Source organism: Callithrix jacchus, chromosome 1, assembly GCF_049354715.1.
Source record: "Callithrix jacchus isolate 240 chromosome 1, calJac240_pri, whole genome shotgun sequence".
Lineage (NCBI taxonomy): Eukaryota > Metazoa > Chordata > Mammalia > Primates > Cebidae > Callithrix > Callithrix jacchus.
In genome coordinates, this window is record NC_133502.1 from 25,806,454 (window position 1) to 25,832,582 (window position 26,129).

Consider the following 26,129-nt stretch of genomic DNA (forward strand, 5'->3'; position numbering starts at 1 on the left):
CTGCGGAGCCACAGTCTCCTGTGAAGAAATGCAGGTTCCACCCGCAGAGGCGAAGTGAAGACGTCTCCAGCCACCCAGGACCTCTGCTCCCAGGGCTCCTGGTATGTGGTCCAGGCGGGACAGGGTGCATCCCTTCACCCAGGGCCTCTACATTCAGATTCAGGGCAGGGCAGCCAGCCTCTCCTCCCAATCAGTAGGCAGAATCTAACACCTTTCACCCTCATCAGCCTGGTCAGAATGATTCATGACATTGCAGCGACAAGACTCCAAGAACGTGGAGACAGGGTGCTGCAGCCCAAAGCCCTGACTCGGAAGCACACACGGCATCTCCAGCCCGCATGGCGAGGAGACAGCCAGTCTAGGAACAAGGTCCACCAGTGCCTCTCGCCCTTGACCCCACCATACGGATGAGATCAGGGAGCCCACATGGGGCCATAGAGAGACAAACCATGACAGTTTCACACTCACAGAAATGTGGAATGTTTGGATGTTCTGGACTCTTGTGCGTGGAAGTGAGAAGGGGCAGGTGAGGAGGCACAGTTGTCCATGGACGTTTCTCAAAGCACCAACATTTCCAAATCAGGAAAAACCCGATGAGAAACAGGGAAAGGGAGTCTGAGGCGTAACTCACGGGCCACGGCACCTGAGCGGCTGCCTGAGCTTTTGGGGCCTATGAGTGATCATTGGGTTAGCCCTTCCCTGCCCCCCACAGATCAATTTTTGCCCATAGGACATCCATGCTCGCAGCTGTGCCTGCTCTGTGTACCCAGAGGTCTTAGCAGAGTGTTCATGTGGGGGTTCAATCCTGCTATTACTGGCTAGCATCTTCCATCAGGAACCTGCAGGGAAGGTGCCACAACTGCCACTGGCCACCACCCAGGCCCAATAGCACAGGAGGAGCCCACCCCAGCTCACAGGACAAGGGGCCACTGGGATGAGAGGACACCAACTCTCCGGGTCCAGTAACCTACTGGATCAACTGTGGACAGAGGTCATTCCTTTACCGATCTTCTAGGGAAAACCACTCAAAATCAAGCACATGGCCACATGTCACAGACCTGGGAACTGAAGTCTTAGGGTTGTGAGTTTCTCACCAAGGAGGGCAAACTAACCTAAGGCCCTAACACGCCAAGTGGGGCGCCCACAGAAAACTCTCTGGCAAAGTCCTCGAGCTCTAACAGGACACGTAGAAGAAATTCACATCTATCATTCATTACCTTCATCTATTTGTAGAAATAGCTAATAAAGGGGCCGTGCGCGGTGGCTCACGCCTGTAATCCCAGCACTTTGGGAGGCCGAGGCGGGTGGATCACGAGGTCAAGAGATCGAGACCATCCTGGTCAACATGGTGAAACCCCGTCTCTACTAAAAATACAAAAAATTAGCTGGGCATGGTGGCGCGTGCCTGTAATCCCAGCTACTCGGGAGGCTGAGGCAGGAGAATTGCCTGAACCCAGGGGGCGGAGGTTGTGGTGAGCCGAGATCGCGCCATTGCACTCCAGCCTGGGCAACAAGAGCGAAACTCCATCTCAAAAAAAAGAAATAGCTAATAAAGGGAAAACCCTACACCAAGGGTCTTTAACCCAAGAACGATTTCGTTACAGCTTTTTAGAACTTAGCCAGGAATCAGTTAGTTTCCTGTGTCAGATTCTCATGTGAAGACATCCAGAACCATTGAATTTGGGGCCAGTTAGCATTAAACTCATAAAACAATGTGATGAACCAAGGCTAAGCTATGTCAAGTATATTTTACCATGTTTAATGGATCTGCCAAAAGGAGAAAAACATGGCAAAGGGGCACCACGTCCCCAGAGTCATCTGGTTTGCTCATTAACTCTGACTAATTCTTCCTCTCTTTCATTGCACATTGTGCTAAAGCACTTCACAAGGACGGGGGTTCCGTGGAGACCATTTTTGAGCGTGCAGTTCTCCCCACCCACACCACGTAATTATCTAGCCTCATAACTTGCTGTCTAGAAACATATTTGAAAGCTCAAAGTATTCTCCCAGCAAACAGGAGGAAAATCCAATTGCCCAGTTTTCATTTGTCAGGGTTTCTTTTATGTTAAGTCTTTGATCTTGAATTAAAATATACACTCTCATTTTGCTCCTCTGAAAAGAAAGCTGCTTTCCTGCCAGCCAATGTTTTGTCAAGACTATATTTACACAAAATCATTTTTCCCATAAATAGTCAGGACGGAGGCTGCCAGTGCTGGGCCACACCAAAGACAGCCCGTACTCCCGGAGAGTGCTCTGCGCTTTCACGGCACGGCACGTGATCTTCCATTCAAGATGCTTGGTTTTCTGCTGCTGCTTCTGAACATGGAAACAGAATCAGCTCCCTATTTTCAAAGCTGCACTAGATGCATTGAGCTCCAGATCAAGAGCCGTCAGCTTGTGTGATGGTGTCTCCTGAGTCTACCAGGTCCATCCCACAGCACATGGCAAAGGGGCAGATGGTACAATGGGCAGACCTAGGAAGCAGAGCTGGAAATGGGAATGCACAGTCACCCTCCGCGTTCGGGAAGGGGACGTGTGCCTGTCAGTGACATCCAAGGCACAAGGGAGCCAGCGACGGGCGGGCCTCGTGTACAGAATTAAGATAAACCATTCGGCATGGATCTGCTTCCCGTGGCTTTTCTAGGGTACACTGTTGGTATTTTACCCTTGGAGTCAGGCGTATTTTTTTTTAATTCATTGTTTTCAAAAAACTATCAAAAAAGACAAAAGTAAGTGAATGTGGGAACCCAAGCTGATCACACGGATTCTCACGATTCCTCTGCCAGATGATGATTCATGTGCAGTATGTGGAAATAGGAAATAGGGGACATCTGGAAAAGAGTCTTGGCATTGCAAACGCCAGACAAAACACGGAAAAGGAAAAGAATGTATTACATTAAACCATTTAACCCGCTAACGGGAGGGGAGGGGAGATACTCTCAGACCCTGAAGATGCGCCTGAGTGTCAAAGCCAGATACTTCAGGGGGTTGGGATCCATTAGATGGTAAAAACAAAGTGACATCTCACGCATGTTCCCCTCTCAATCACAGCTAGACCAAGCAGGGCTGGCCGAGGGGAGGAGGAGTTTGGACGTCTGTAAGGACACGCACGCTGGGAAAAGCCGCTGGCAATGAAAGCTCGCAGCGGTATTAGGAAAAGTTGGGGAATTGAAGAAAAGGAGAGTAATGTTCTTCACATTTTAAAGGATAATGATCCCGGAAATGGATGATAAAACCACAGCGTTGATTAGACATTTGGATGAAAACTTCAGGCAGACCTCCCAAGTGAGCCCATCTCATTTTCCCATCCACCAAAAGCATCCAAAAGCTAGAAACACTACCGACTGGTCCTGCCAAGATTCTCAGAACATTCTAAGTCCCTTTAATTTAGGCCCTGGGAGTCCTTCTGTCGTGGGTGGAACAGGTCCATTTCTCCGGTTTTCTGGCCTCCATCTGCGGACTGCACATACTTAGCCAGACAGGGACCCGTGTCTATGCCTTTCTGTCCATGGATCTGTCTAGAACTGAGCCAACAAGTACATTTTCCTTACATTTATCGCAACTTCAACATGCAGCTGCTGCTCACATGACCCACACAAGTCCCTGCATACGACATTTTCAATTTCTTAAGTGTTTTTATGCCTAGCATCCTTCATTCAGTTCTTTCAGCAACTCTGGGGAATTTCTTGGTCAGAGCATAACTTGGTCAAAACAACTTAGTGAAACACAGTGGGTAGATGGGGGAGCTCACACTAGAATCAGGGTTTTACCCACCAATCCACTCTTTCACAAAGGCTGTTCCTGGCTTGAGAAATTAAAACAGTCAGACCAGGCACTGTGGCTCATGCCTGTAATCCCAGCACTTTGGGAGGTCGAGGTGGTAGATCTCTTGAGGCCAGGGGTTCGAAACCAGCTTGGCCAACGTGGTGAGAAACACTGTCTCTAGTAAAAATATAAAAATTAGCCAGGTGTGATGGCACACATCTATAATCCCAACTCCTTGGGGGGGGCTGAGGCAGGAGAATCGCTTGAACCCAGGAGATGGAGTGAGCCAAGATCACGCTGCTGCACTCCAGCCTGAGTGACAAAGTGAGACTCCATCTCAAAAAAAAAAAAAAGGAAAAAGAAAAAAGGGGGGTCAAATACGTGTGGGAACTGTACAAGATGCAGCACCCACGGAAGGTCCAGATGACACACTTTCTTATTAAAGGCTCTGAGACATCCCAGGCCAAAAAAACAAATGTCCATCTAACCTGAACTCAGTTTTCCCCAAACGCCATGTCCTTGGAACCTCTTCCCGTTTTCATCCCAGAGGAAACATCTGTGGACATCCTAAAGATAGTCTGATGGCCATATTTTGGGAAAGGCTAAACTAGACTCTATTGTCTCTCAGGAATATTCAAAACATTTATGAACAAAGATACTTGATTAGTCTCAGAAATATGAGAAGTAATTTCAAATACGCTTAATGCGCTACCTAAACAAATCTCACATTTATCTTTTAAAGCCCCTCAGTATTGTATACTGAGGAGCACTTTTTGTGCATTTTGATTTTATAGTATATATTTTACACCTTGTAAGTAAGAAAATGGAATTTCTTTGTAAACGGTCTAGATTTGAAATTCTCACTAATTCAAATCTGGCACCATGCCGCTCACATATTAAGTACTTAATAAATAAATTACTGTTATTATTAATAATTCACTGTTATTAGTTCAAGTGAATTAACTTATCCAAAGTTTCAAAGAGTCTACACAAAAATATTCACTTTCATGTGCTTGAGTAAAGAGTTTGGTATCTAAGAAGAAGCGTAACACCTTTAACATTTAAAACAAGGGTTAACGTAAATTTTAGAAAAAATTTTAAATATTCTGTTCAAAACAATGCACACAAAAAAGAAGGCATGCAAGAAAGATAACCACATAAGAAGATAATCATTGTTCCTCAAAAATTCCTGAAGAACCAAATCTATTCCACACATACTAGGAATAACAAGGAAAGAACGGGGGCCAGTCCATGTACAAAGCGGGAGATTTAAAGCTCTCTGCTCTTGCGTGTTTTAATTTCATAATGAAAGCATGGCTACAAGTGTGTCTGTTGTTGCCCATGTGTAAATTAGAGGAAAGATCATGAAAATAAATATATTTATAAATTGAAGATTATTGAATTCTACAAAAATACAAATAAAGTACGGGCCCTGTCTCAAAAAGGAATTTCATCTAAGATTTAATTACAACTAAGAAAATACCCTAAATTTATGAACTTAAAAGAAAGTGCGTCCCTTACCTTAAAGGCAATGTTAGATTCTGAGGCACTTTGACAACTGTTACAATACAGCCCAAAAGCGACTAGAATGCTGGGGATGAGGTGTTAGAAGGCAGCATGCAAGTTCAGGCCTACACACTCCTCATCACAGAGATGCTTCAGGGTCTCTGGCAGTGGAAGCTAATAAAAAATAATCAATGTAAAATGGCACACCTAATTTAACAGACTGGACAATCTGGCCCCTTCTCTTCCTGTATTTAGGTATCAGATTGATGGCATTCCTTACAGATAATATTTTTCTTCTTATTTTGCATGTCCTTGAGAGAGATATACTAAGAAGACTTATTTGGCATCTCTCAAAGTGCCCAGCAAAGTAACGACTGAAAAACACACGTTGATTAATTAATCATGTATCTAAGGATAGGCAGAGGCAGTCCCTCTCCAGCTCTAAGCAGCCTGTAAAGACACCTCTTCCAGCTGCGGAGAAGGTGGAGGCACAAGTGGATGACCGAGAGTCAAACAGAGGATGCGTGAGAAGCACGGCCAGGCCCGCATTCTGGGGAACTGCAGAGAAGCAGTGAAGATCACCAGTCTCCAAGCAGAGCAAGGAGCTTCCTGCAGAGCAGAGTCTGTACCAGGAGTTCCCAAAGGCAGGGGCAATGGGGTGGCCCAGTGCTCACCCTGGGGGTGTTTCTGCAGCCCTCTCACAGGCCTGAAAAGGCTTACTTCGAAATACCCTCCCCTTAGAGAGATTCTGACTCCTAATGCACTGGGAAAAGCACTCCTGAATGGGGTGGGATGTGCGTTTTTCTGGGCTGGGCACCCTTAACCTGTCTCAGGAAGGGAGAGTGGGGCAGACATGGCTGCCGACTGTCTGACCTGTCCCCTGTCACACACAAGGGGCTTGCTGTGAGTTACTTGTTGAGCCAGACTGGAGGCCCACGTTGACCCCTTTGGAGGAGCCTCCAGTCATCTGGTTCAACAAATAACACGCTCCTCCTGACCTGCCAGCCTAGAGGCCCACATCAACTCCTTTAGAACAGGAACTAGAGGCCTGCCCATGGCCCCAGAGGAACAGGTTCATTTCTTGGCAGTCCTCCAGCAATCCTCCCCATCCCTGACCATTAGAGAAACGCTTCGGAAGGCTTGCTGTCCTTGGCACGTGGCCAGGGGAGCGGGGTATCTACCATGGAGTCAGTTAGATAGAGAAAAGGAACTTGCTCAAGATGTTGGGATATTCTGAGCTGTGTGTTCAACTGGCCCGACTCCCTCAGATTAGGATCTGCTTATCTGAAGGAAACTGAGTCGTGCTCTGGTTCGTGTCTGAATCCTGTTATTTGTCTTTTATTAGCTATAAAAGATGGGGTCAGGCCAACAGTTCTCAATCCAGGGTGAGTCTGCAGGCCCCTTTCCCCACCAGGAGACACTTAGCATCACCTGGAGATACATTTATGGCATCTAATAGATAGGGCCGGGATGCTGCTCAGTGCCTACGATGGACAGGACAGACCCACAACCAAAAATCATCCCACTCACCTGTCAATACCACCAAGCGGGAAAAGCCTGGGCTGGCTGGTTTCTTCCGCTGTACAATAGATATTGTAACAACGTGCAAGGGGTTAGGGTTAGGGCGTAAAACACACTCAGACCCAGGCCTGGCCCAAGGCGCGGCCTCTTTCTCTTTCTTGCTCTCACACTCCCAAGCCAGGATTTTCCTGTCCTGACCTAGATCTGTTGTGTAAAAGCAGCAGCTAGAGCCACATGTTGAGATGCAAAGAGACAGGTTTATACAAAGGTGTGTCGTAGACATGCACTGACCGTGTCAAATACCCAGGCACTAAATGGCTGGTCAAGCTACAAACTATTCGCCATAGCAAGGGAAAGGGCATCCTGTAGAAACTCAGCCATAGGCAACATTAAATTCTTCCCAGATTTCCCGGGCCAGAAATGAAATTACTTCCAGATTGGCCACAGACTCCTCCAGCCCTTTCAAATCAGATAAGGTACACGTTTTAGACAGACAGACAGCAATACCATTTTCAAAGACCTCTGCTTGGAAAGCAATCTTTGCTTGTCCTGAGGACAACACTGGTGGAGTGCACAGCCAACGTGGACAGGAGCTGTGATTCACAGCCTAATCAGTAACAACAGGATAGTGTGCCGCTTCTCTCCATCTCTGCCGAGGATCTGGGTATCAGCAGGGTAAAGTATTACAAGAAGATATAGATAGCCACACAGTTGTCACTATTCACTAGCAAGGCTACGCATCTGCTTAAGACTGTGCTCCCAAGACTGGCTTGGGAATGTCCCTTTCAAGAGTCACTACAGGAGAAACCAGCAAATGTTTGCTGGGACAGCATTCATCCACTGGTCCCAAGAGCTGTTTTCTCTGAAGAACGCAGTTCAGTTAACATGCGTCTTCACACATATGTGTAACACATGACCCTGGTCTGTATGCAAGCAAGTCTGGTGAATTAGCGAAGATGTGAGGGGCTGGGGTCCCACTGCAGCTGGAAAGCTGTCACTTGATTTTATGCTCCAGGTCCCAGGATCACTTCCTTCTCAGAAAAACGGCAGTATCTGTTTTCTCAGCTGCTTCTCCTGGAATCTGACAATTTACCCTCACCTTGTTATTTACTTATGTCCATCAGCCTTCCCTCTCCAGTTTAGCTTTAAATTCCCTTTTTTGGACACTGCAGGGACACAGATTACGGTGACAGTGTCATGGAAACGTGGGCTCCCAGGTTAGATTATTTGAAAGACACCTTGTGAAAACGCTGTTTTAGCAAAACAGAAACGGTTAATTTCCTTAGCAGAAAGCAGTAACTTCTGCCTTTCCTACTATCTTAAATAGTTGAGAAAATCAGATTACCAAGCAAAAGAAGAGCTTAACTTTTGGCTATTTCTGTGAAGGCAAGCATTCAAAATCCTAATCAGTGTAAGGAGATAGCATTCCCACACTGCCGTGTCCCCGGGGGAGCACAGAGCCACTGTGTGCGAGTCCAAATTAATTACCTAACAGAAAACGTCTGAAGATAGGAGTGGCCTGTCAGGCAAGAGCGAAAGTAAACAACTCAGCAGAGATTGTGTGAAACCCAGTAGAAGCCGAACTTAACTGATGACCTCAGATCCAACGACCTCGTATTTACTGATTACGTGAAAACCATGAGACTGTAAAACCTGCGATGATTTGCGCTGAGATGTATTTACGGTATCTGCAGAATGTAAGAATCCTGCCCATGGCGTCGTATCTCTGTAGAAAGCAGGACTTAGTCAAAAGAGATGTTCCAGTTTGCACCGGAGACATTCCAGTTTCTGTTGAGGGTACCGGTGGTTTGCAAATAATAGTGTCAACGCGTTCCTCAGAGAGACCTGGGGAAAATGATCCCCGAATTCCTAAGGCTGTGACATTCTGACCCAGCCAGGTAAATTTCACTGCCTCTGAGCTGGGCCTACTACTGTCCTGTTTTTAGGAACAACAGAGTAAAATTGATTTAATGTGTAGACATTTGGGAATATCAAAATAGCCCGCATGCGGATAGAAGGTGTTCCGCTGTGGCTCCTAAGTAAAGCAGTGATTTAATGCAGCAGATTCGCATTCCATGATTCCAGTCATGTTGTCGTTACACTGGTCGGCGTTTCTAGAGCTGGGACACTCTGAAACCACGTAGAAGGTGGCGGCCACTGGGGTGGGTCCATTTCTCCTCCTGACCTACCAGCCTAAAGCACATTTCTTTCTTAGCTGACTTTAGGATGAGAGAAGGGGAACCAGATATGAAACCTTAGCTCAGTGAAGCTTGAGGCTTTCACAGCATGAAACTGATTATTTTAACAGGACAAGTTTAGAACTTCCTTGTCAGTGGCAGGAAGGGCTCTTTCCCCTGCTCAATGCTGTGTGAACCACAGGACCTGAAATGTTTATGCTTAAGATGAGAAGAAAGTAGACCTTGTCTATTTTTGTTAAAATGATAAAATACTAAACCATTAGCTATTGTCCTAGGCCAAGGTTACAAGAGGCCTTCTGAATCCATTCAATCATCGCCTTTTAAGTCACAAATTCCGAATGGTCTAAGGTAGAGCTTGCTAGCATTTTATTTTAAATGTTCTTTATGGAATAAAAAAAAAAAAAACTAAGAACCCCAAAGTTGGCAATGGAGAGGTTGGAGCATACAGGAGCAGCTCAGGCCAAAAAAAGTCCTGGAGGTGCTGGGGTCCCTGGCCTGGGTCCCCTGGTGGGAAACCTGGCTGAGGCCCCACCAGGAGGAAAGCAGGATCCTGCCCCTTCATCCCAGTCCCGGTCAGGCTCTGCTGACTCCCAGTGTCAAGGCTGAAGCTGGCCCCTGTAGGAAGCTGGCATGAAACCTCCCTCGGGACACAACTTCCACCTGGCCCCGTGCTTCCCAGCCTTCCTGTCCTAAGCAGGGCGCAGGCCCCATGCAGGCTCTGAGCCACAACAGGCACAGATCTCACTGGGGGTGGGGGCCGCCCTAGTGCTCCTCCTGAAACAATGTTGAGACAAAATGGCGGAGGCCCCTTTCCCTCAGGCCGGGTGCTGGAGCACCTGCTCCGCACACCTGTAGTCCACTCGGAGTGGAAGCGGCTTTGGCTCTGAGGGGTGTCACCTGGTTCTAGACGTCAACTGACAGGTCAGAAGGCTACACCCGATCATTCTCCCTTGTCATGTTTTGATAAGCGGATTTTTGGAAAAAACTGAGATAAATTAGGCTAAAAAGATTAAAAGTGTTTTAGGTTTGGGGTTGGTTTTTGAGTTACAGCCTCACTCTGTCACCCAGGCTGGAGCGCAATGGCGCAATCTCGGCTCACTGCAACCCCCGCCTCCTGGGTTCAAGTGATTCTCCTGTCTGAGCCTCCCGAGCAGCTGGGACTAAAGCTGCATGCCACCATGCTGAGCTGATTTTTGTACTTTTAGTAGAGACTGAGTTTGGCCATGTTGGCCAGGGTGGTCTCGAACTCCTGACTTCAAGTGGTTCACTTGCCTCAGCCTCCCAAACTGCCAGGATTACAGGCATGAGCACCATGCCCAACCTAAAACATATATATATGAAAGTTTATAGGTGTGGACAGAATAAGAAAGTTTGTAATGCTCCAGAGTCAAGGAAGGTCCCCCCCGCCCCCCGCCAAGGCCTGCCAGCTGGATGGAAGCAGATGGGAACAGAGGAAGACATCAAGCCTGCTGACCCTCAGAGCAAGCAAGGCCGACTTGGCTCCAGCCCTGATGCTTTCAAAGCGACATGGAAAACAGAGTAATCACGTACAGGCCTTAACTTTCTCTTGGTGGGTACCCCAAAGTTCTCTATTTTATAACTTTAAGGACTTTTTTACGAGTTTTATAAACTCACGTGTATATTTCAAGTTAGATTTCCAACAAAATGTCTGTGGCATGAGAAACTCTTGCCTCTACATTAAAATAATACTTGACCATGCACACTGGAAATTGCTAGAAAAAATTCTAAAGTAAGAGAACAAACAGAGCATGAAGATGAATCAAGTCAATAAGGAAAGATGTGAAACTGTCTCACATACTTCACTCATTCAAAACAGTTCAGGTGCCACCAGTGCCACCAACTATCAGGCATATTTCTAAAAATAATAACGTTGGCATTTCGGCAAATAGCCAAAAAGAAACCACAGAATTTTCTGTAAAGTAGAATCTTCTGAATTTCAAAAACATGAGAGTGTGGCCCAAAAAACCTCTGGCATGCTAGGGCAGCAGGTAAGAATTCACACACTGGCCGGAGTGATACCTTCAGCTTTCTGGAAATAGTGTCCTACAGAGCACACTCCAGCCTACTGGGTCCCAAGCTGCTGTGCGCACCTGCACCAGAGGCCGAGTGGCTTAAGGTGGTGGCGTTTCCTCGTGGCCACCTGGTTTCCATGGTGACCCACAGACAGTATCAGGACACTGCAATGTTCCCTAGATAAAAAACAGTCAGGCGCCCTCTTTCCAGCCAACTGAAATGCACAGACTCAACTTGCCTTCCAGAGAAAGTTACCTTTATCTGGATCCCTTGTTCTTAAATGAGAGAAAGGGGGAGAGTTTGCTTACAAAAAAATATATTTCAATTTTACATGTGGGAAACACTGTTTTCCAAACAATATTTTTATAAATAAATATAGACAAGCATGTGGTGGATTAAAATGGTTTAAAAATACTAATTTCAACAGAAGGCCCTCAAGTAGAATAGGAACTGGTTTATTTTTCCAGAAAAATGCTAAAATGAGTCCTTATACCTCAATTCCAAAAAGTACGATCAGTTCAGCAGATTTTCTGCCAATACACTTGTTCCTCTTAGAGTCAAAAAGGAAAATAAACCAAATATCTTTTTCTACATTAACTGCCACTCACTATTAATACCTATTATAATCATATTAGTACTCAGAAGTAATGTCAAGCCTGGTTTTGCTTCATTTGTATTGCTCTGGGGAAATAATTACCAAAACAGTAATAAGGCTTTCACCTGAATTGCTGATTATTCAGTTAATGCCAGTGTGGTACTGTCCAATTCAAGAGGAAATGTTGTGATTTAAATTTCGGCTTCTTACCTTCTGTCCCTTCACTCCATGGCAGTCACATTTACCACAGCCAGAGCCAGCACAGCCACCCTGGAAGGAAGAGAAAACACCTTTAAATAGAAGAACACTTTCAGAGCGAGGTGGATCTGTGAATGGGGAGGATTCTGGTAGGCTGACCTGCTAATGAGAGAAGCCTGCCCCGTCCTTGGGACTCAGTCTTGCCTGCACTGATTTCCGCCGGGCTGTCATGCACTTCCACTTAGCGTGCAGGTCCCTTGCCCAAACAGACAAAACAAAGATCCTTGAGCAGAACAAAGCAAAGTGCTACTTCATCCAAAAAGTGAACAATGTCACCTATATTTTGTCCTTTGTGAATTTCTCTGTTTGAAGTTGACTCCCTTGGGGAGTGTTCTGGCAGGGCACCACCCACATTTGCAAACCTACCAAAATGCTGTGCTTCTTATTCAGAGGTGTCAGGCATAAGACCACCAGGAGACTGAGAGCTCCCGAGGACGCGGTCCCAGGGACACACAGTCATGCAAAGGGAGTTTGTACAGGGACAGAATAAAGGAATGAGCTGCCTTTTAAGTCCAAATCTTGAAGAACTCTTTTTTTTTTTTTTGAGACGGAGTTTCGCTCTTGTTACCCAGGCTGGAGTGCAATGGCGCGATCTCGGCTCACCGCAACCTCCGCCTCCTGGGTTCAGGCAATTCTCCTGCCTCAGCCTCCTGAGTAGCTGGGATTACAGGCACCCACCACCCTGCCCAGCTAATTTTTTGTATTTTTAGTAGAGACGGGGTTTCACCATGTTGACCAGGATGGTCTCGATCTCTTGACCTCATGATCCACCTGCCTCAGCCTGAAGAACTCCTTTTTGAATTCAGTTAAAGCTTGAATGTCCCATTAAAGAATAGCCAACAACAAAATATTCTTGTAGTTCATTTCTTTTTTGTTTTTTAAGACAAAGTGTTACTCCTGTTGCTCAGGCTGGAGTGCCGCAGCACGATCTCGGCTTACTGCAACGTCCGACTCCCAGGTTCAAGTGATTCTCCCGGCTCAGCATCCCAAGTAACTGGGATTACAGGCATGAGCCACCACACCTGGCTAATTTCTTGTATTTTTAGTAGAGACAGGGTTTCCTCATGTTGACCAGGCTGGTCTCGAACTCCTGACCTCAGGTGATCCACCCACCTCAGCCTCCGAAAGTGCTAGGATTACTGGAGTGAGCCACCGCAGCCGGGCTGTGGTTCACTTCTAACATAAAAATTCATGTTAAAAATGCGAGGACATAAATCCAAGCATGTGATAGAAGCTGGAGAGGAAGCGAACTACCATGCGTTCAGACGCCTACCAGGTGCCACACACAGTCAGCTATCATCTTACTTATTGTTATCAGTCATTTCAAGATAGGTAGTGCCATCCCCATTTATAGGTGTAGAAACTGAATTAGAAGGTTTAGTATAACATGCTAGGACAAAGTGGAAATTGGAAACCAACTTTAACTTCCACTGTGTAAAACTGCCAGAACATGAAAAGATGGAAGACGTGACCGTACATATACACATTTGCAATTTCCTTAGAAGAATCCCAGTTTTCGCCATGACAGACACAGGTATTGTGGACAGAATGTGAAGAGGTATGGTGTGAATCATTTGGTTAATAAGCTTTATTAGAGGCTCTGCTTTAAGTCTGATACAAAATGTTTACTCATATTCTACTTCAGGTAATAAGCATTTCCTGAAAATAAAATCATGCCACTAATATTGCGATCGTGCGAAGTGTAGATTTTTAACAACACAGTGTAGTCAAGCCTCGGTTACATCCCCATTGGGAATTCTGAATAAAACAATCGCAGCTGACATTTATTTTGTAAAGCTAAATCTGAACAAGTGCCTCCAAGACAGTAAGCTGTTCTCAATTTTATATTTTGGAAATGGGGACAGCTGACAACAGCCCAGGCAAACTCCAGAAACGATGGATCTGTGTTTCTCTCTGACTCACATTTTAGGCAATTTTCAGCCTACACTCTCATAACCTCCCAACATTTTAAATCAATCCATGTGCACAGATTTGCTTCATAATCTGGGTTTTGGCGACCACGCAGAGGCATTCAAAGAGATGATGAGGTCAAAATCTGTAGCCTGTACCCCAGGGGGTCCATCCAAAGTGGACACATACCAGGACTGAGAGAGCTCACCAGAGGAACCTGACTCAGCCAGCGCTACCGCGCGTCTAATCCACAGGTGAGGGTCACCTGCTCCCTACCTGGCTCCTGCGAAGTGCTGACTGCATGCCTCTATTGTCAGGCATATCACGTTTCTCCCTGTTCACTTACTTCTGTGTCTCCCCGGTACACCCTGAGCGCTTTGGGGACAGCCAGCCCCACATACAGCTCACACCAGGCTCCCATAGCAGTGAGCCTGGTGTGAGCTGTATTTCATCTAGGACTACGGCAATTATAAAACCCACACTAAGAAATAAAGAATGGTACTAATGAAACAACGACACATTATCAATCGTTAGATCTATCCCATTTTCAGCTGTTAAAACATTAATAAATGCACACCTTAGAACTGAGGAAATCAGTACCCAATCACGGTGTGTTCTTGGTGCCGTTACTCGTGTTACCCATCTAAGCAACCTTAAATCACAACTGTAGATGGAAATGCAGTGGCACCGGGCACCTCAACTCACAGGGATGCATTCCTGCACGACAGCGTTGTGGGACAGAGCTCCAGACAGAACTGGCAACGACTGCCTGACTGCACCAGATCACAGAGTAGCCAGGGAAGAGTTGGGGACTTTTGGGGGTGCACTGGCTCCTGGAGCCCCCCCCGGAGCAGCTATTCCATCACCAGGTCACCTCCAAGCCTCTGGGGTTCTGGGGCAGATTCTTTGCTGGGACTATGCCACTGCCCACAACCTGTTTGCTTTCAAGCCAGGTTTAGAAACACATCTCTGCTCTTTAAACTCTGCTGTATTTCATCCCCCACCCTGCAGATATTCAAAAGAAAACCCACCAGGCTAAGTCTCATGTATCTGCAGAATCCATTTAGGAAATGTCCACCAGTCACCCGGACTCAGCTGGCAGAAACTCAACACCAGCCTGAAGCAGTGTGGATTTTCAGCTTGTGGGTCGATTGCTTTCTGGGAAAGAGCAGATTAAGCAGGGATCCAAAGGATCAATGCTGAAAATGGCTATGTGGTGCCCTAGAGTTTTCCTCTTCTAAAACGTTGATAAAATCTCAGAAGCTTATCTTTCTGCAATTTGAGGGAGGTTATAAAAATGAATTTCCTGGAACTCTGCCCTTAAGCCATCCGTGAATGCCTCCTTTGCTGAGGACTGCAGATAAGAGGCTGCGTGGATAGTTGTACCCTGGGGACCACTTGAGGTCTTAATGAGCACTGGGGAAAATCGGAGATGGGGAAGGACTAAGCCCCCACCCCGGCCTTCCCCCACCCGCTTATGCTTTTTCATAAGCAAGCATGTTTTTTAAATCCCAGATCAAAAACATTTATGGCTTTATTCATGTAGGGAATTTTACTATCAATCTGGCCCTAGAAGGCAATTCTAAAAAACTGATCATTCCAAAAATATCTAAATTAGGGTCAGCTTTTCAGAACAAAAGATGTCTAAGACCGTGATTTTTGTGTCACATTCTGGGTGGCCTAGCATTTTATGTAAATTGTTTTGTCAAATTAAAAAAAAAAAACTAGCTTTATAATGACAGACAAATATTCTAAGATATATGTTTACTTTGTTAAATAAAATCTGTTCTGAAATATCACTATTCTTGTCCTTTCTAATTTCTGTTATATAAGGGCTCATGCTAGGTTTTACCCTGGCATATGAAGGTATTTTAGCTGCAATTCAAGGGTTCACTCCTAAAAAAAAAAAATACGAATGATGACCTGAGTACCTTGTTTCCAACAGGGGTAATGTATAAGCTTGAAATACTGAATTAAAATTAAAGCTTAAGCAGTGCAAGTCTTAATTCTCTGTTGTAAATTACTATGTTTGAAACGGGTGCGTAAGCAACGCAGGTTTCCCAGATTCACAATTTCATTGGTGACCTGACATGCGAAAGGCTATGTCACCATTTCATCATTTCCTGAGGAATCACATCTTGCATCTGGACTCAGAAAAATCCAGAGAATATGCATGCTGGTGGACCCTCCCTGCTGCCTGCTGGCTGCACATCTGAGGGTCTGATGAGGGCTGTGCATTCTCCCCGTGTCTGGAGTATGTTGGCCCCACACAGGTGCTCCCATTCCATCTGTTTCAGATCTAGAACAGGAAGAACTGGCACATTCCATGCAATACGCATTCTCTTTCTTCCTGGTTTTCCCCTCACTGGTGATCTAGGGTCAGTGAGTTCCAAGTTCCTGGAGCAACGCCTGTTTTGTCTGCCTGCGAGGCACACAGTTACCCAGGTGGTCACGAGGATGAAAGTTGGTCTCGAAGGCAGTCTCTAATTGGAGGACAGGGAATACGGCTGAGAGTTCTCAAAGGCAAGAACGGTGGGGGGCTCAGTCTCTCTTACAGAAGTAGGCCAGACATGCACAGCAGCAACATGGGAACCCCAGACCAATGCAGGAAAAGAGGACCCTAGAAAAGCCTCAAGTCTGGGGGGGCATTTATCATTTATGCTCCTAAAACAGTAGACAAACTTCATGAAAACCAAGTCAGTTTTGAAAGTCCTTTCAGCCTCTTCCCCATACACCATGTGGTCTACAGAGTATAACAAGTTGTCTCAAATGGAAGCTGAACTGAATTAATTGTGTTTGAAACAGAAAAAAAGAATAATAAGAGTCCCCAGTGGACTCTGTCAGACACACACGTGCACACATAACTTCAAAAGCGGAGATCAACTTTAAATGAAAACAAAAAATACAATATGACAGGAATGCAAAAGGTACTACAAAGTAATCCCCAAACCAAATATCTTTTATATTCTCTAAAAATCTCTTAAACTTTTCAGGATATGTCAAAAACAATTAAAATTGTGAGACTTTTCTTTCATGCTCCAATGAAGATACTCAGAAATGCACCATCGGTATTAATGTTATAAAGTACGTTAATTTCTAAAAATACACAAAGATTTTACAATACACAGTACAAGTGCCACGGAAAGAAGGAGAGGAAGAGAAATCAATGGTTTTAATAAGAAATCAAGCCTATTTCTGGTTTCCTCTGATCTACAGACCAAGGGGGCGCTCTTCTCAACGTTAAAGTGAATTCCATTCCAGAGGACGCTCACTCATTCCGTTTGGAGAATGAACGCCAGCTGCTATGCTACTCGTGTGTGTGTGTGTGTGTGTGTGTGTGTGTGTGTGTGTGTGTGTGAGACAGAGAGAGACAGAGAAGGAGGGAGGGAGGGAGGGAGGGAAGAAGGGTGCAGTGTTATACAGTTTAACTGGGACATGTCTACTGATGAAGGCATATTTGGAATTAGTTAAACAGGATGAAGTCCTCAGTTTTCTGATTTTTTTCCTGCTTTTGATGGAAGATAGACCTTTAACATCACGGCTTTAACAATTTTTATGTGTTTCACATCCCACCAAATAGGGACATGTGGAGCTCTGCCAAGTCTAAACAGCTTATCTTTCAAATTCTTTCTCGCATTCCCTATGTTGTGCAAAATGTCAAAATACTTTCCTGGTGATCCTGCCGTCCCGGGCTCTTCCTGGTCGCAGCACTTCCTCAGGGAGCCTTCTGAATGATTACTTACACAACTTAATAAATGGATGGAGTCAAGAGACTGTGTTTTAGGGCTACTTGGGCAGAATTAAACGTTAGCAGCAAGTGTGGGCCTCACACGCTCCCAGTGGGATTGTGAGTGGAACGTTCCCGACCCCTCTGGAAGCTGCTTGGCAGCCTCTGCTGAAGCTGAGCCCTGGCCCTGGCTCCTTCCCTGAAATTCTGCTCGCAGGGATAATCCCCACGGCCACACAGCAGGGACTCACTGGCATATTTCTCCAACTGAGGCAACTTGAACAGAACCATATTGACCCTTATCAAGTGCTGCTGGGGTTTGAGCTTTTCAATTCTAAAACGGAGTCTTGCTCTGTCTCCCAGGCGAGTGCAGTGGCATGATCTCGGCTCACTGCAACCTCCGCCTTCTGGGTTCAAGTGATTCTCCTGCCTCAGCCTCCCGAGTAGCTGGGATTACAGGCACGGGCCACCATGCCAGGCTAATGTTTTGTATTTTTAGTAGAGATGGAGTTTCATCATGTTAGCCAGGCCAGTCTTGAACTCCTGGCCTCAAGTGTTCTACCCACCTCGGCCTCCCAAAGTGCTGGAATTACAAGTATGAGCCACTGTGCCTGGACTCAATTCTATTATTTAAATTCCACTTCATTCACACACACAACATGCTAGTGTGGTGAATAGAAGATAACCGCACGCAGACACACCCGGATAGTGGCACCTCACAGCGTGTACATGGAGGATGGACTTCCTAGCTTCTGTCCTGTTTGCCTGTGCTGCTTGTGTCATGCTTGTGTATACCATGTGGCTATGAGGTTCTGTGAAATGGCTCTCTTGGACTCCCCAGGGCCCAGCAGTGCCCTAAAAGACTTCTCCAAAGAGAGCACACTATGTAGGATCCCACCATACTAAGTTCAAGAACAGGGCCACCTGTCTATGGGGAAAGAAGTCAGAATTGTGATGACCTTCTGTGGGGGAGGCAAAGGCACGGATGAGGGAGGTTTCTGGGGTGCAGGAGACACCCTCTGCTTGTTGCGGGCAGTGACCACACGGGTGTACACATCTGTACAAATCCCTTGAGGAGACGCCCTCTGCTTGTTGGCGGGCAGTGACCACACTGGTGTGCACATCTGTATAAATCCCTTGAGGTGCACACTTGTGATTTTTGCACTTGGTTGTATTTCAACAAAATTAGAGAAAAGGGGACATGCTGAAGCGTGTTCACAGCAGCACTATCCACAGTTGCCCCAGCTAGAAACAGTTCTAGGGACGGAGAAACGATGGTGTGTATTCATGGAAGGAGACCCTGGCCACACCGGGGCAGGCCAGCTACAGCACCCAGAGCACGCTGAACCAGGTACAAAAGAGGACAAACTGGTGAGTCCATCTGTGTAAAGGTCAAAGCCTAGTAAGATGACGTCGGATACTGGTTACTCTCAGGGGCCAAGGACGAGAAGAGGACCCCAGGGACTTCCTGCCTTCTGGTAACGTTCTGGTTCACTGTCTGGGTCCGTGGGTATGTTCACTTCAGGAAAAGTGCACTGAGCTGTGCCCTTCACATCTGATATGTTTCTGTAAGTTTCTGGAGTTCAATAGAAGTCAGCCCTCCAAAAAAGTGTAGACTTTAAACATCGCTAACAAAATAGTAAGATATGAGCCAAATGGTGTTGCACAAATAATGATTTCTTAAAAGCTTACATTGACACAGTCGTCAACTTCCCAAAATATATTCAGTATTGTGGATTTAAAGGTAAAATGAACTCCGCCCTTATATCTTCTTGCAGAAGTCAACATCAAATGCTTTCATCTGCATTTGTTTTATCACCATAATAATTTTGCTTTGACTAATGTAAGATAGATGTGATCCCAAAGAGGTGAGCATAGCAAGGACAATTCGGTTAATTAATATTTCTGTGCCATTTAACAATGGAAGACATTGAAACAGAGCAGTCCTTACTACTGATTAGAGTTACACACTATTTCTGCCCTAATTTGAAAACAAGTGTTGATACATTCTTGGGGGAAAAAAAAGCACAAAAAATTTAAGAAACAGTGAATCTGTAGTATGTAACATGTCTCTGTGTGCTGCAGCATGACTAAGGTTGGTACATGTGAGATGCACGCTCTCTCATGCTTCTCGTTAGAGGCTGAGTTTGCAGAGCTGAAAGGGCGCCCAACAAACAGCCTGGAGGAAATGATGGCGTTTTCTTGGCTTCTCTTAGGACCAACATGTGACAGCAGCTCTGGTCTCATTTTCCCCGTCATACAATTTTGTTGACTCATTTTTCACTTCTCTTCTTCTCTTTCTCCCACGAAACTGGGGTGGACGTTAAATGTTCCCGCTCGGGGAATAAGACGGCCTGGAGGGAATGGCCATGTAGGCCAGCACTTCACCTCCAGGTCACTGGTCTCTGTCCAGCCTCAAGCAGATGTGACTATAATGAGTTGCCATGGGTCAGTGGCTCCTTGGATGGCTGCGTGTGAAATGAGCTGGTGGGCTTCGTGTGTGTCCGCTGGGACCCTGGGGTGGATACGCCCCCGGGAGGCATGACCTGGGGTGAGCCTTCCTGTGCTTGTGAGTCACCGGCCTGACGCACTAGCCCGGGGGGCAAGGCCAGGCGTCCCCAGCATCCGGTACTCACGGAGCCCCTCCCAAACTAAGTGTTGGCTCCAGGAAAATGTGTAGACTTGAGACATGCTTTGTTCCCTCCATGAGGCTCGAACTCCTTTATTCCAGAGGAGGAATCTCTGCCCGCAGTTGTCACTCTTAGCTGCTCTCCCCAGTTCCCTGGATTCTCTTCTCACCAGCCCCGCTCCCTTCCTTTGTAACTTTTATCTTCAGCCCCTTCGAAGGGTGCTGAAGTTGAACCCTTTGAAGAACAGCAGATTTACCCAGCTAGGCATGAAAAACAGATGCTGGACTATTCTTCCAACTGTGGGAACCTGTGCAGCTCCCCGGTTGTCCTGAAGGACAGGGAGTTCTTCTGGCTATTCCTGGTTTTCATCTTCCACGGTCCACTCCTGCCACACCCTGGTGCCACCCTGGCCCGCACCAACCACGTGGATGTCTGCCCTCACTTTCAACATCTGTCTCCCAAGCCCAGCACAAGCAAGACAGCCTCCAGGCCCCATGCCCACACTGAGGTGAGCGGGCGGGGCAGGGGCGGCACCCGCAAGCCTGTGCCAGGTGCTCCTTCATAGCTCCTGGCAGTGCCGTCATACTTTCTCAACAGGTGGTGAGATTTACTTCCCATCTACAGCATGCCTGCATGGGTCAGGCACCCCTCAATGCTAAGAATACAGAGCCGAGTCAGATAAGGAACGGTGAAATTTCAACACAACGTGGGCTGCAAGGGAGGTGAGCAGGACCCACAGGCATGCCAGAGGGAGACTCGGGGACCCCACAGTACGGCACGCTTCAGCCAGGTTGTGAAAAGTCAGAGCTGTTCACCTAGGAAGAACCCAGGATGAGGGAGAGACAGTGAGAACAGGCTGCCAGGCAGGCACAGGTGCTAGCAGCTGAGAAATAATACGGCACATTCCTGAGGCAGAGGGGAATTCAACTTTGGAGATCTTGGCTGCACAGCCCGCTAACATAAAGACCGTGAAGCCATGCCTGACTGACGGCAGAGGCGCAGTCTTCTCAGTCCCAATATCATTGACTCGGATAAAAGAATCTATAACTGCTATCTAAAAAGTGACGGCACATTCACGGGGAGACTTGCAGAAATTCCAAAAACTGGATATAAGTGTCTTCTTCATTAATTCCTGATCATAAATAAATTACTTTTTTTTTTTTTTGAGGCGGAATCTCGCTCTGTCACCCAGGCTGGAGTGCTGTGGCGCCATCTCCACTCACTGCAACCTCTGCCTCCCAGATTCAGGTGATTCTCCTGTCTCAGCCTCTTGAGTAGCTGGATTCCAGGTGCCTGCCACCACGCCTGGCTAATTTTTCTACTTTGAGTTGAGATGGGATTTTGCCGTGTTGGCCAGGCTGGTCTCAAACTCCTGACCTCAAGTGATCCACCCCACCTTGGCCTCCCAAAGTGCTGGGATTACAGAAGTGAGCCAATGCTCCTGGCCAGATAAATTAATCTATTGCATCTACAATCTCCAAATTTATAATAATATTTAATTCAAAAGCACGTTTCTATACATAATCATATGTATTCTATATAATTACACGTATATGTGTATGTGTATATATATAAAGTATAATGTGCTGTCTTCATGCCCATCCTCGTGATTAAATTGGAGTAGGAGAAGGTTTGTAAAAGAAATATGCTACAGATGTTGTAAGGAAACATGTAAAGAAATATGCTAACCCCAAAATCCAAAATCTAAAACTTTTTGAGCACCGACATGATGCCACACGTGGAAAACTCCACGCCCTCTGACCCCACCCACACCTTTATGCATTAAACCTTCAGAAGAACTCCTCACTGGGTCTAGATCTGAAACCAAAGGATCACTCAGACAACGTCTGCTGTCTGTCCTTCCGTGGTCCAGGAAGTGCACTGCATAGTGTCACAAATGAGAAATTCCAAACAAATGGCCTCGCGTAATGCCGTGATCCATAGTTTACTGGATGGCTATCAGGAGGGTTTATGCAGACAGCTTCCCATGCACAGAACTCTCTTTGAGGCTTATCTTGAAGGCTCCCTTTGCTCCTGGGAAGTGATACACAGCAGGAAGCCGGGAGGGTGGCTTTGCTCTGAGGAAGACTCAGCAGCGCCCACGCTCTATCCCGCTGCGCTCCACCAGCTGATCCTCTAAGGAGCCCTACAGTTTGTAACACACTTTAAAAGGAAACATGAAAAGCCTGAGTGACTTGTGAAATATTTCAAGTATGACAGACATGCAACTCAAAAACAGAGTTTCATAAAACCGGTGGTGGCGGTATTACCACTTTCCTTCTTAAACAATTCGGTTGTTTAAATCATTGCTGATTTGGTGCTCATCCTCTCCCCAGAAGAGTGACATCTCTAATCTCTTCCAGTGGAGGTCTGGAACGTAACCCAAGTTATATGACCTCCCCTGTTCTCTGTGTGTTCCCATCCTAAAAAGACAAATTCCTCTTCTAAAAAGCAGACTTAGGCAAGCCCTCCTTTTCCGCGGACCTGGGTACTATGCGGCTGAACAAGCCTGCTACTCCTGCTCACTTGGTAGCAACTTAATGAGCACTTACTATGTGCTTGGCACCGTACTTGCCACCGGAGGGTAAAGACTTGGACATGAGCTGTGTTCTCGAGGAGACTGCCAGCTAGGAGGAGAGGAGCTGTGGCCCCTGCCAGGCTGAGCCCATTACAAGGAAGGTGGCTGGGCAAGCCAGCAGGACCACACTTCCGGGGGAAGGGGTCTGTGTGCCAGCAGAACAGCCCGGGTGTCGGCTTCAGCCCTGCACATGTTGATGTGCCCTGAGGGCAACAGTGCTGCTAGGATGCTGGTGGGATGGCTGCCTGTGACCACGAAAGGCCAAGTGGCTTCCAGCCCATTTTCTAGCCAGCCTTGGGGAGGGTCTAAAAGTTTAGAGCTGAGGGAGACTGAGTCCATTCTCTGGACTTCGGTGACATTCATCTGTGACACTCGTGTCACGTGGATTAGCAGGAGGAGAGAAGAGAAGTGAGGAGACCTGCAAGGGGTCCTTGTCCTTGGGGATGCGAGCAAAAGCAAGGCAGTGGCGGGAAGCGGGGAGGAAGAGTGCACAGGGAGGCAGGTCTGTGTCATGGGGGAAGAGAGGAGGGTTCCCAATGAGTGCCACTGCAGGGATGGGGACTCCACCAGGAGCAGGGGGAAAGGAGGGGAGGGAAGAGAAGGAGGAAGGCAGAGAGGGAGGGGAAGGAGGCAAAGGAAAGAAAAGACTGTGACTGGCCTTATGACAGCAGAAGATAATAGGTCTCATTTTCTTGGCTGGCAATTTTATCGTCAATTAGGCAAATTTTATGGGAAGATTTTTATTCTATGAATCAAACTGCGTATATCTCATGTTCTTCTTATCCATTAAATCTTATCTAACTTAAGGTTATATTCGTTGATCTAAGGAAAAAATGAAAATTCTAATGCAAAAAAGACCACAGATCTAGCAGTCAATCATTTCAGCCTCCTCCCCATGAAATCCCCAGCTAGAGACAGGACCCCTAAATAACCCTGCACGGTGTTCAAGAATTGTCCTGGCCTCAGGGGACAGGGTGAACAGGGTGTGGCTTCTTGCTTCTGGCATATTCTAGTCTAGGGGTAAAAGCACAGCAATAAAACAAAATGACTCCACAGGGTGATTGCGACAAAACTACAAGATGCTAGAGAAGGAACATGAGTTTGGACTAGGATGGTATGCCAGGCGGAAGAGAAGGATGGCCACGTACTGAGCGGTGCTGCCGTGTCACGGACTGGCAGGCAATGTGAACTCCCACCCTCCAGGGAGCAGATGGACTGGACCTCGGCGCCCAGAACCACGGGGAGGATGTCAGTGCCTGAGAAGGCCAAAGAGGAAATTCCAGAAGGAGAAAGCAAGGGAACCAAATATGGAGCTGAGAATGTGCTCAGGGAGTCTGGGGAACTGGGGAGTGTAAAGAGCGCTGACCCCCAGGGGTATTTACAGGTGCAACTGGAAATGTGGAGTGCAGTGAGGGGTTTGCACCCGCTCCAACCCAGCTACACCCCATTCACGCCCCGGACCAGGGAGGCCATCAGAGACTTCCAGCAACAAGGATAGAAAATAGATATTCTTTCCTGTGGGACAGAATCTAACCATGCACGATGCACCAAACAAGTGCGTCCTATTGATTAATTTAATATTACTTCCATTTCACAGAGGGACTAGTAAATATTCTCTTATGACAGCAATCATAGCTGTTCGTCTCTTTTGTCAGAAGCCAGACATGTCTTTAAAAAATCTTCATGTTTAGACTAATCCCAGCCAGCCAGAATGAAACTGAAGTGTAGTTTTCATAACTGCACTCACTTGCAAAGCCACTTTTCAAAAATAAATGGAAGGATTCATACTATTTATAAATGATAGAGTCTAAAATGCTGCTACACAGCTCCCAAAATCCACAGAAATCACTCTTGAAAACATCACCCTCTAAGCATAATATTATCTGATTTGTATCTTTAAAACCAGGTTTGAAAACTCAAACATAATGTAAATAGAAACAGCATGTAATAAACCCTTCAGAATAATGAACATGTGGGAGAGATCATGAAGAAACCCTGTCTGCATTTGACAAATGGTCAGAGATCCAGCTGGGAGCCTGCCATGTGACATCCGTCCAAGGTCATGAGCAAATGTGAGCAGAACAGCAGCTAAAACCCTCCATAAGAATATGGAAGATAATGGCTGGTAGACCAAAAATGCTACTCTGCAAACCATAAATGCCACTTCCAAAGGACCCACCTATAAACACAAGTACAACATTTGTGGTTAAAGAAGAGAAAATGAGGTACACCACAGAGGAAAGCTGGGCTGTTGCTGGTCAAAGCCATGGTTTCTCAATGACATGCTCCGGTATTTGTGCAGTGGCAGAGGGTGCCAGGAGCTATCCCTCCAGGACCCTGTGAGACACTGTGGTCAACCGTACAAGGTCAGTGTGTGTTGAGGCCTCCTTTCCAAACCACACTGCCCCACTATATCCCTGACTGGAGTCTCACTCTTAGACACGAAAAAGGAGAATACATAAATAGAGTTTACCAGCACCTCTTGAAACCAAATGGTCCAATCAATTGACAACCGCAATGCTAGGTAGCCATAGAAATGTGTTACGACTTCAGAAACCCTTGTCTTTTCCAAAGGAACCTAAGAAAAATATTTAGCGGCCTTAAGCCATTCATAATTTACTATGAAAATCAATAATACATAAAATATGGAAAATGTAGCTCATTCCATGTCGCTGGTCCTTCAATTTGAATGAGTGATACACAAACAGCCCTTGTTTCTTTCTTTTCTCATTGACACTCATTGAATATTTATTTTCCCATTGCCTGCACTGCATACAGTACAAGGCTACGAGACTTGTGGAAATAGAAATATGCTTCCCAATGACAAAGTACTTGTAGTAACATCTAGAAAATTCTAGAAAACCTTTTGCTACCACAACTGTGACTCTTAAATAGGCAGAAGTCATGTGAAGCCAAAGTGAACTGGACAGCACTCAAGAAAATGAATTTCAATGGTAATAAATATTTTTAATTTGAAAATGTTTTTCCATCTAAGTGCTGCCTTTTCCTCCCGGCTCTGCATCTGTTTCTGTGCAGGAGTTGAATCTGCAGGAAGATTAGTCAGCTGACATGCACCACACAGTAGGGCCACAGCCAAAATATCAGCTCCCCAGGCAGCTCTTTCTTCTGTATGTAATGGATGTACAAAAAGTACTTGTAGTAACATCTAGAAAATTCTAGAAAACCTTTTGCTACCACAACTGTGAAGCTTAAAATAGCAGATGTCACGTGAAGCCAAAGTGCACCAGAGAGCACTCAAAAAAAAAATTCAATGGTGATAAATATTTTGAATTTGAAAATGTTTTTCCATCTATTTACACCAACTGTGTGCCTCTTCTTTAATAAAAAGTATTCTATCTGGAATCGCCAGGTGATGTAAACGAGAATGTAATAAATAAGGTAATAA

The 26,129-nt window shown here is 46.1% G+C and overlaps 1 protein-coding gene across 1 annotated transcript in view; it reads right to left on the reverse strand.

The window, feature by feature from the left end:
• COL4A1 (collagen type IV alpha 1 chain) overlaps nucleotides 1–26,129 on the reverse strand; it is a 151,186-nt gene that overhangs the window by 76,979 nt on the left and 48,078 nt on the right. Inside the window, exon 2 of the mRNA XM_017970460.4 lies at nucleotides 11,830–11,889. Coding sequence (XP_017825949.2) covers nucleotides 11,830–11,889 — 60 coding nt within the window. The remainder of the gene's footprint in view (nucleotides 1–11,829; nucleotides 11,890–26,129) is intronic.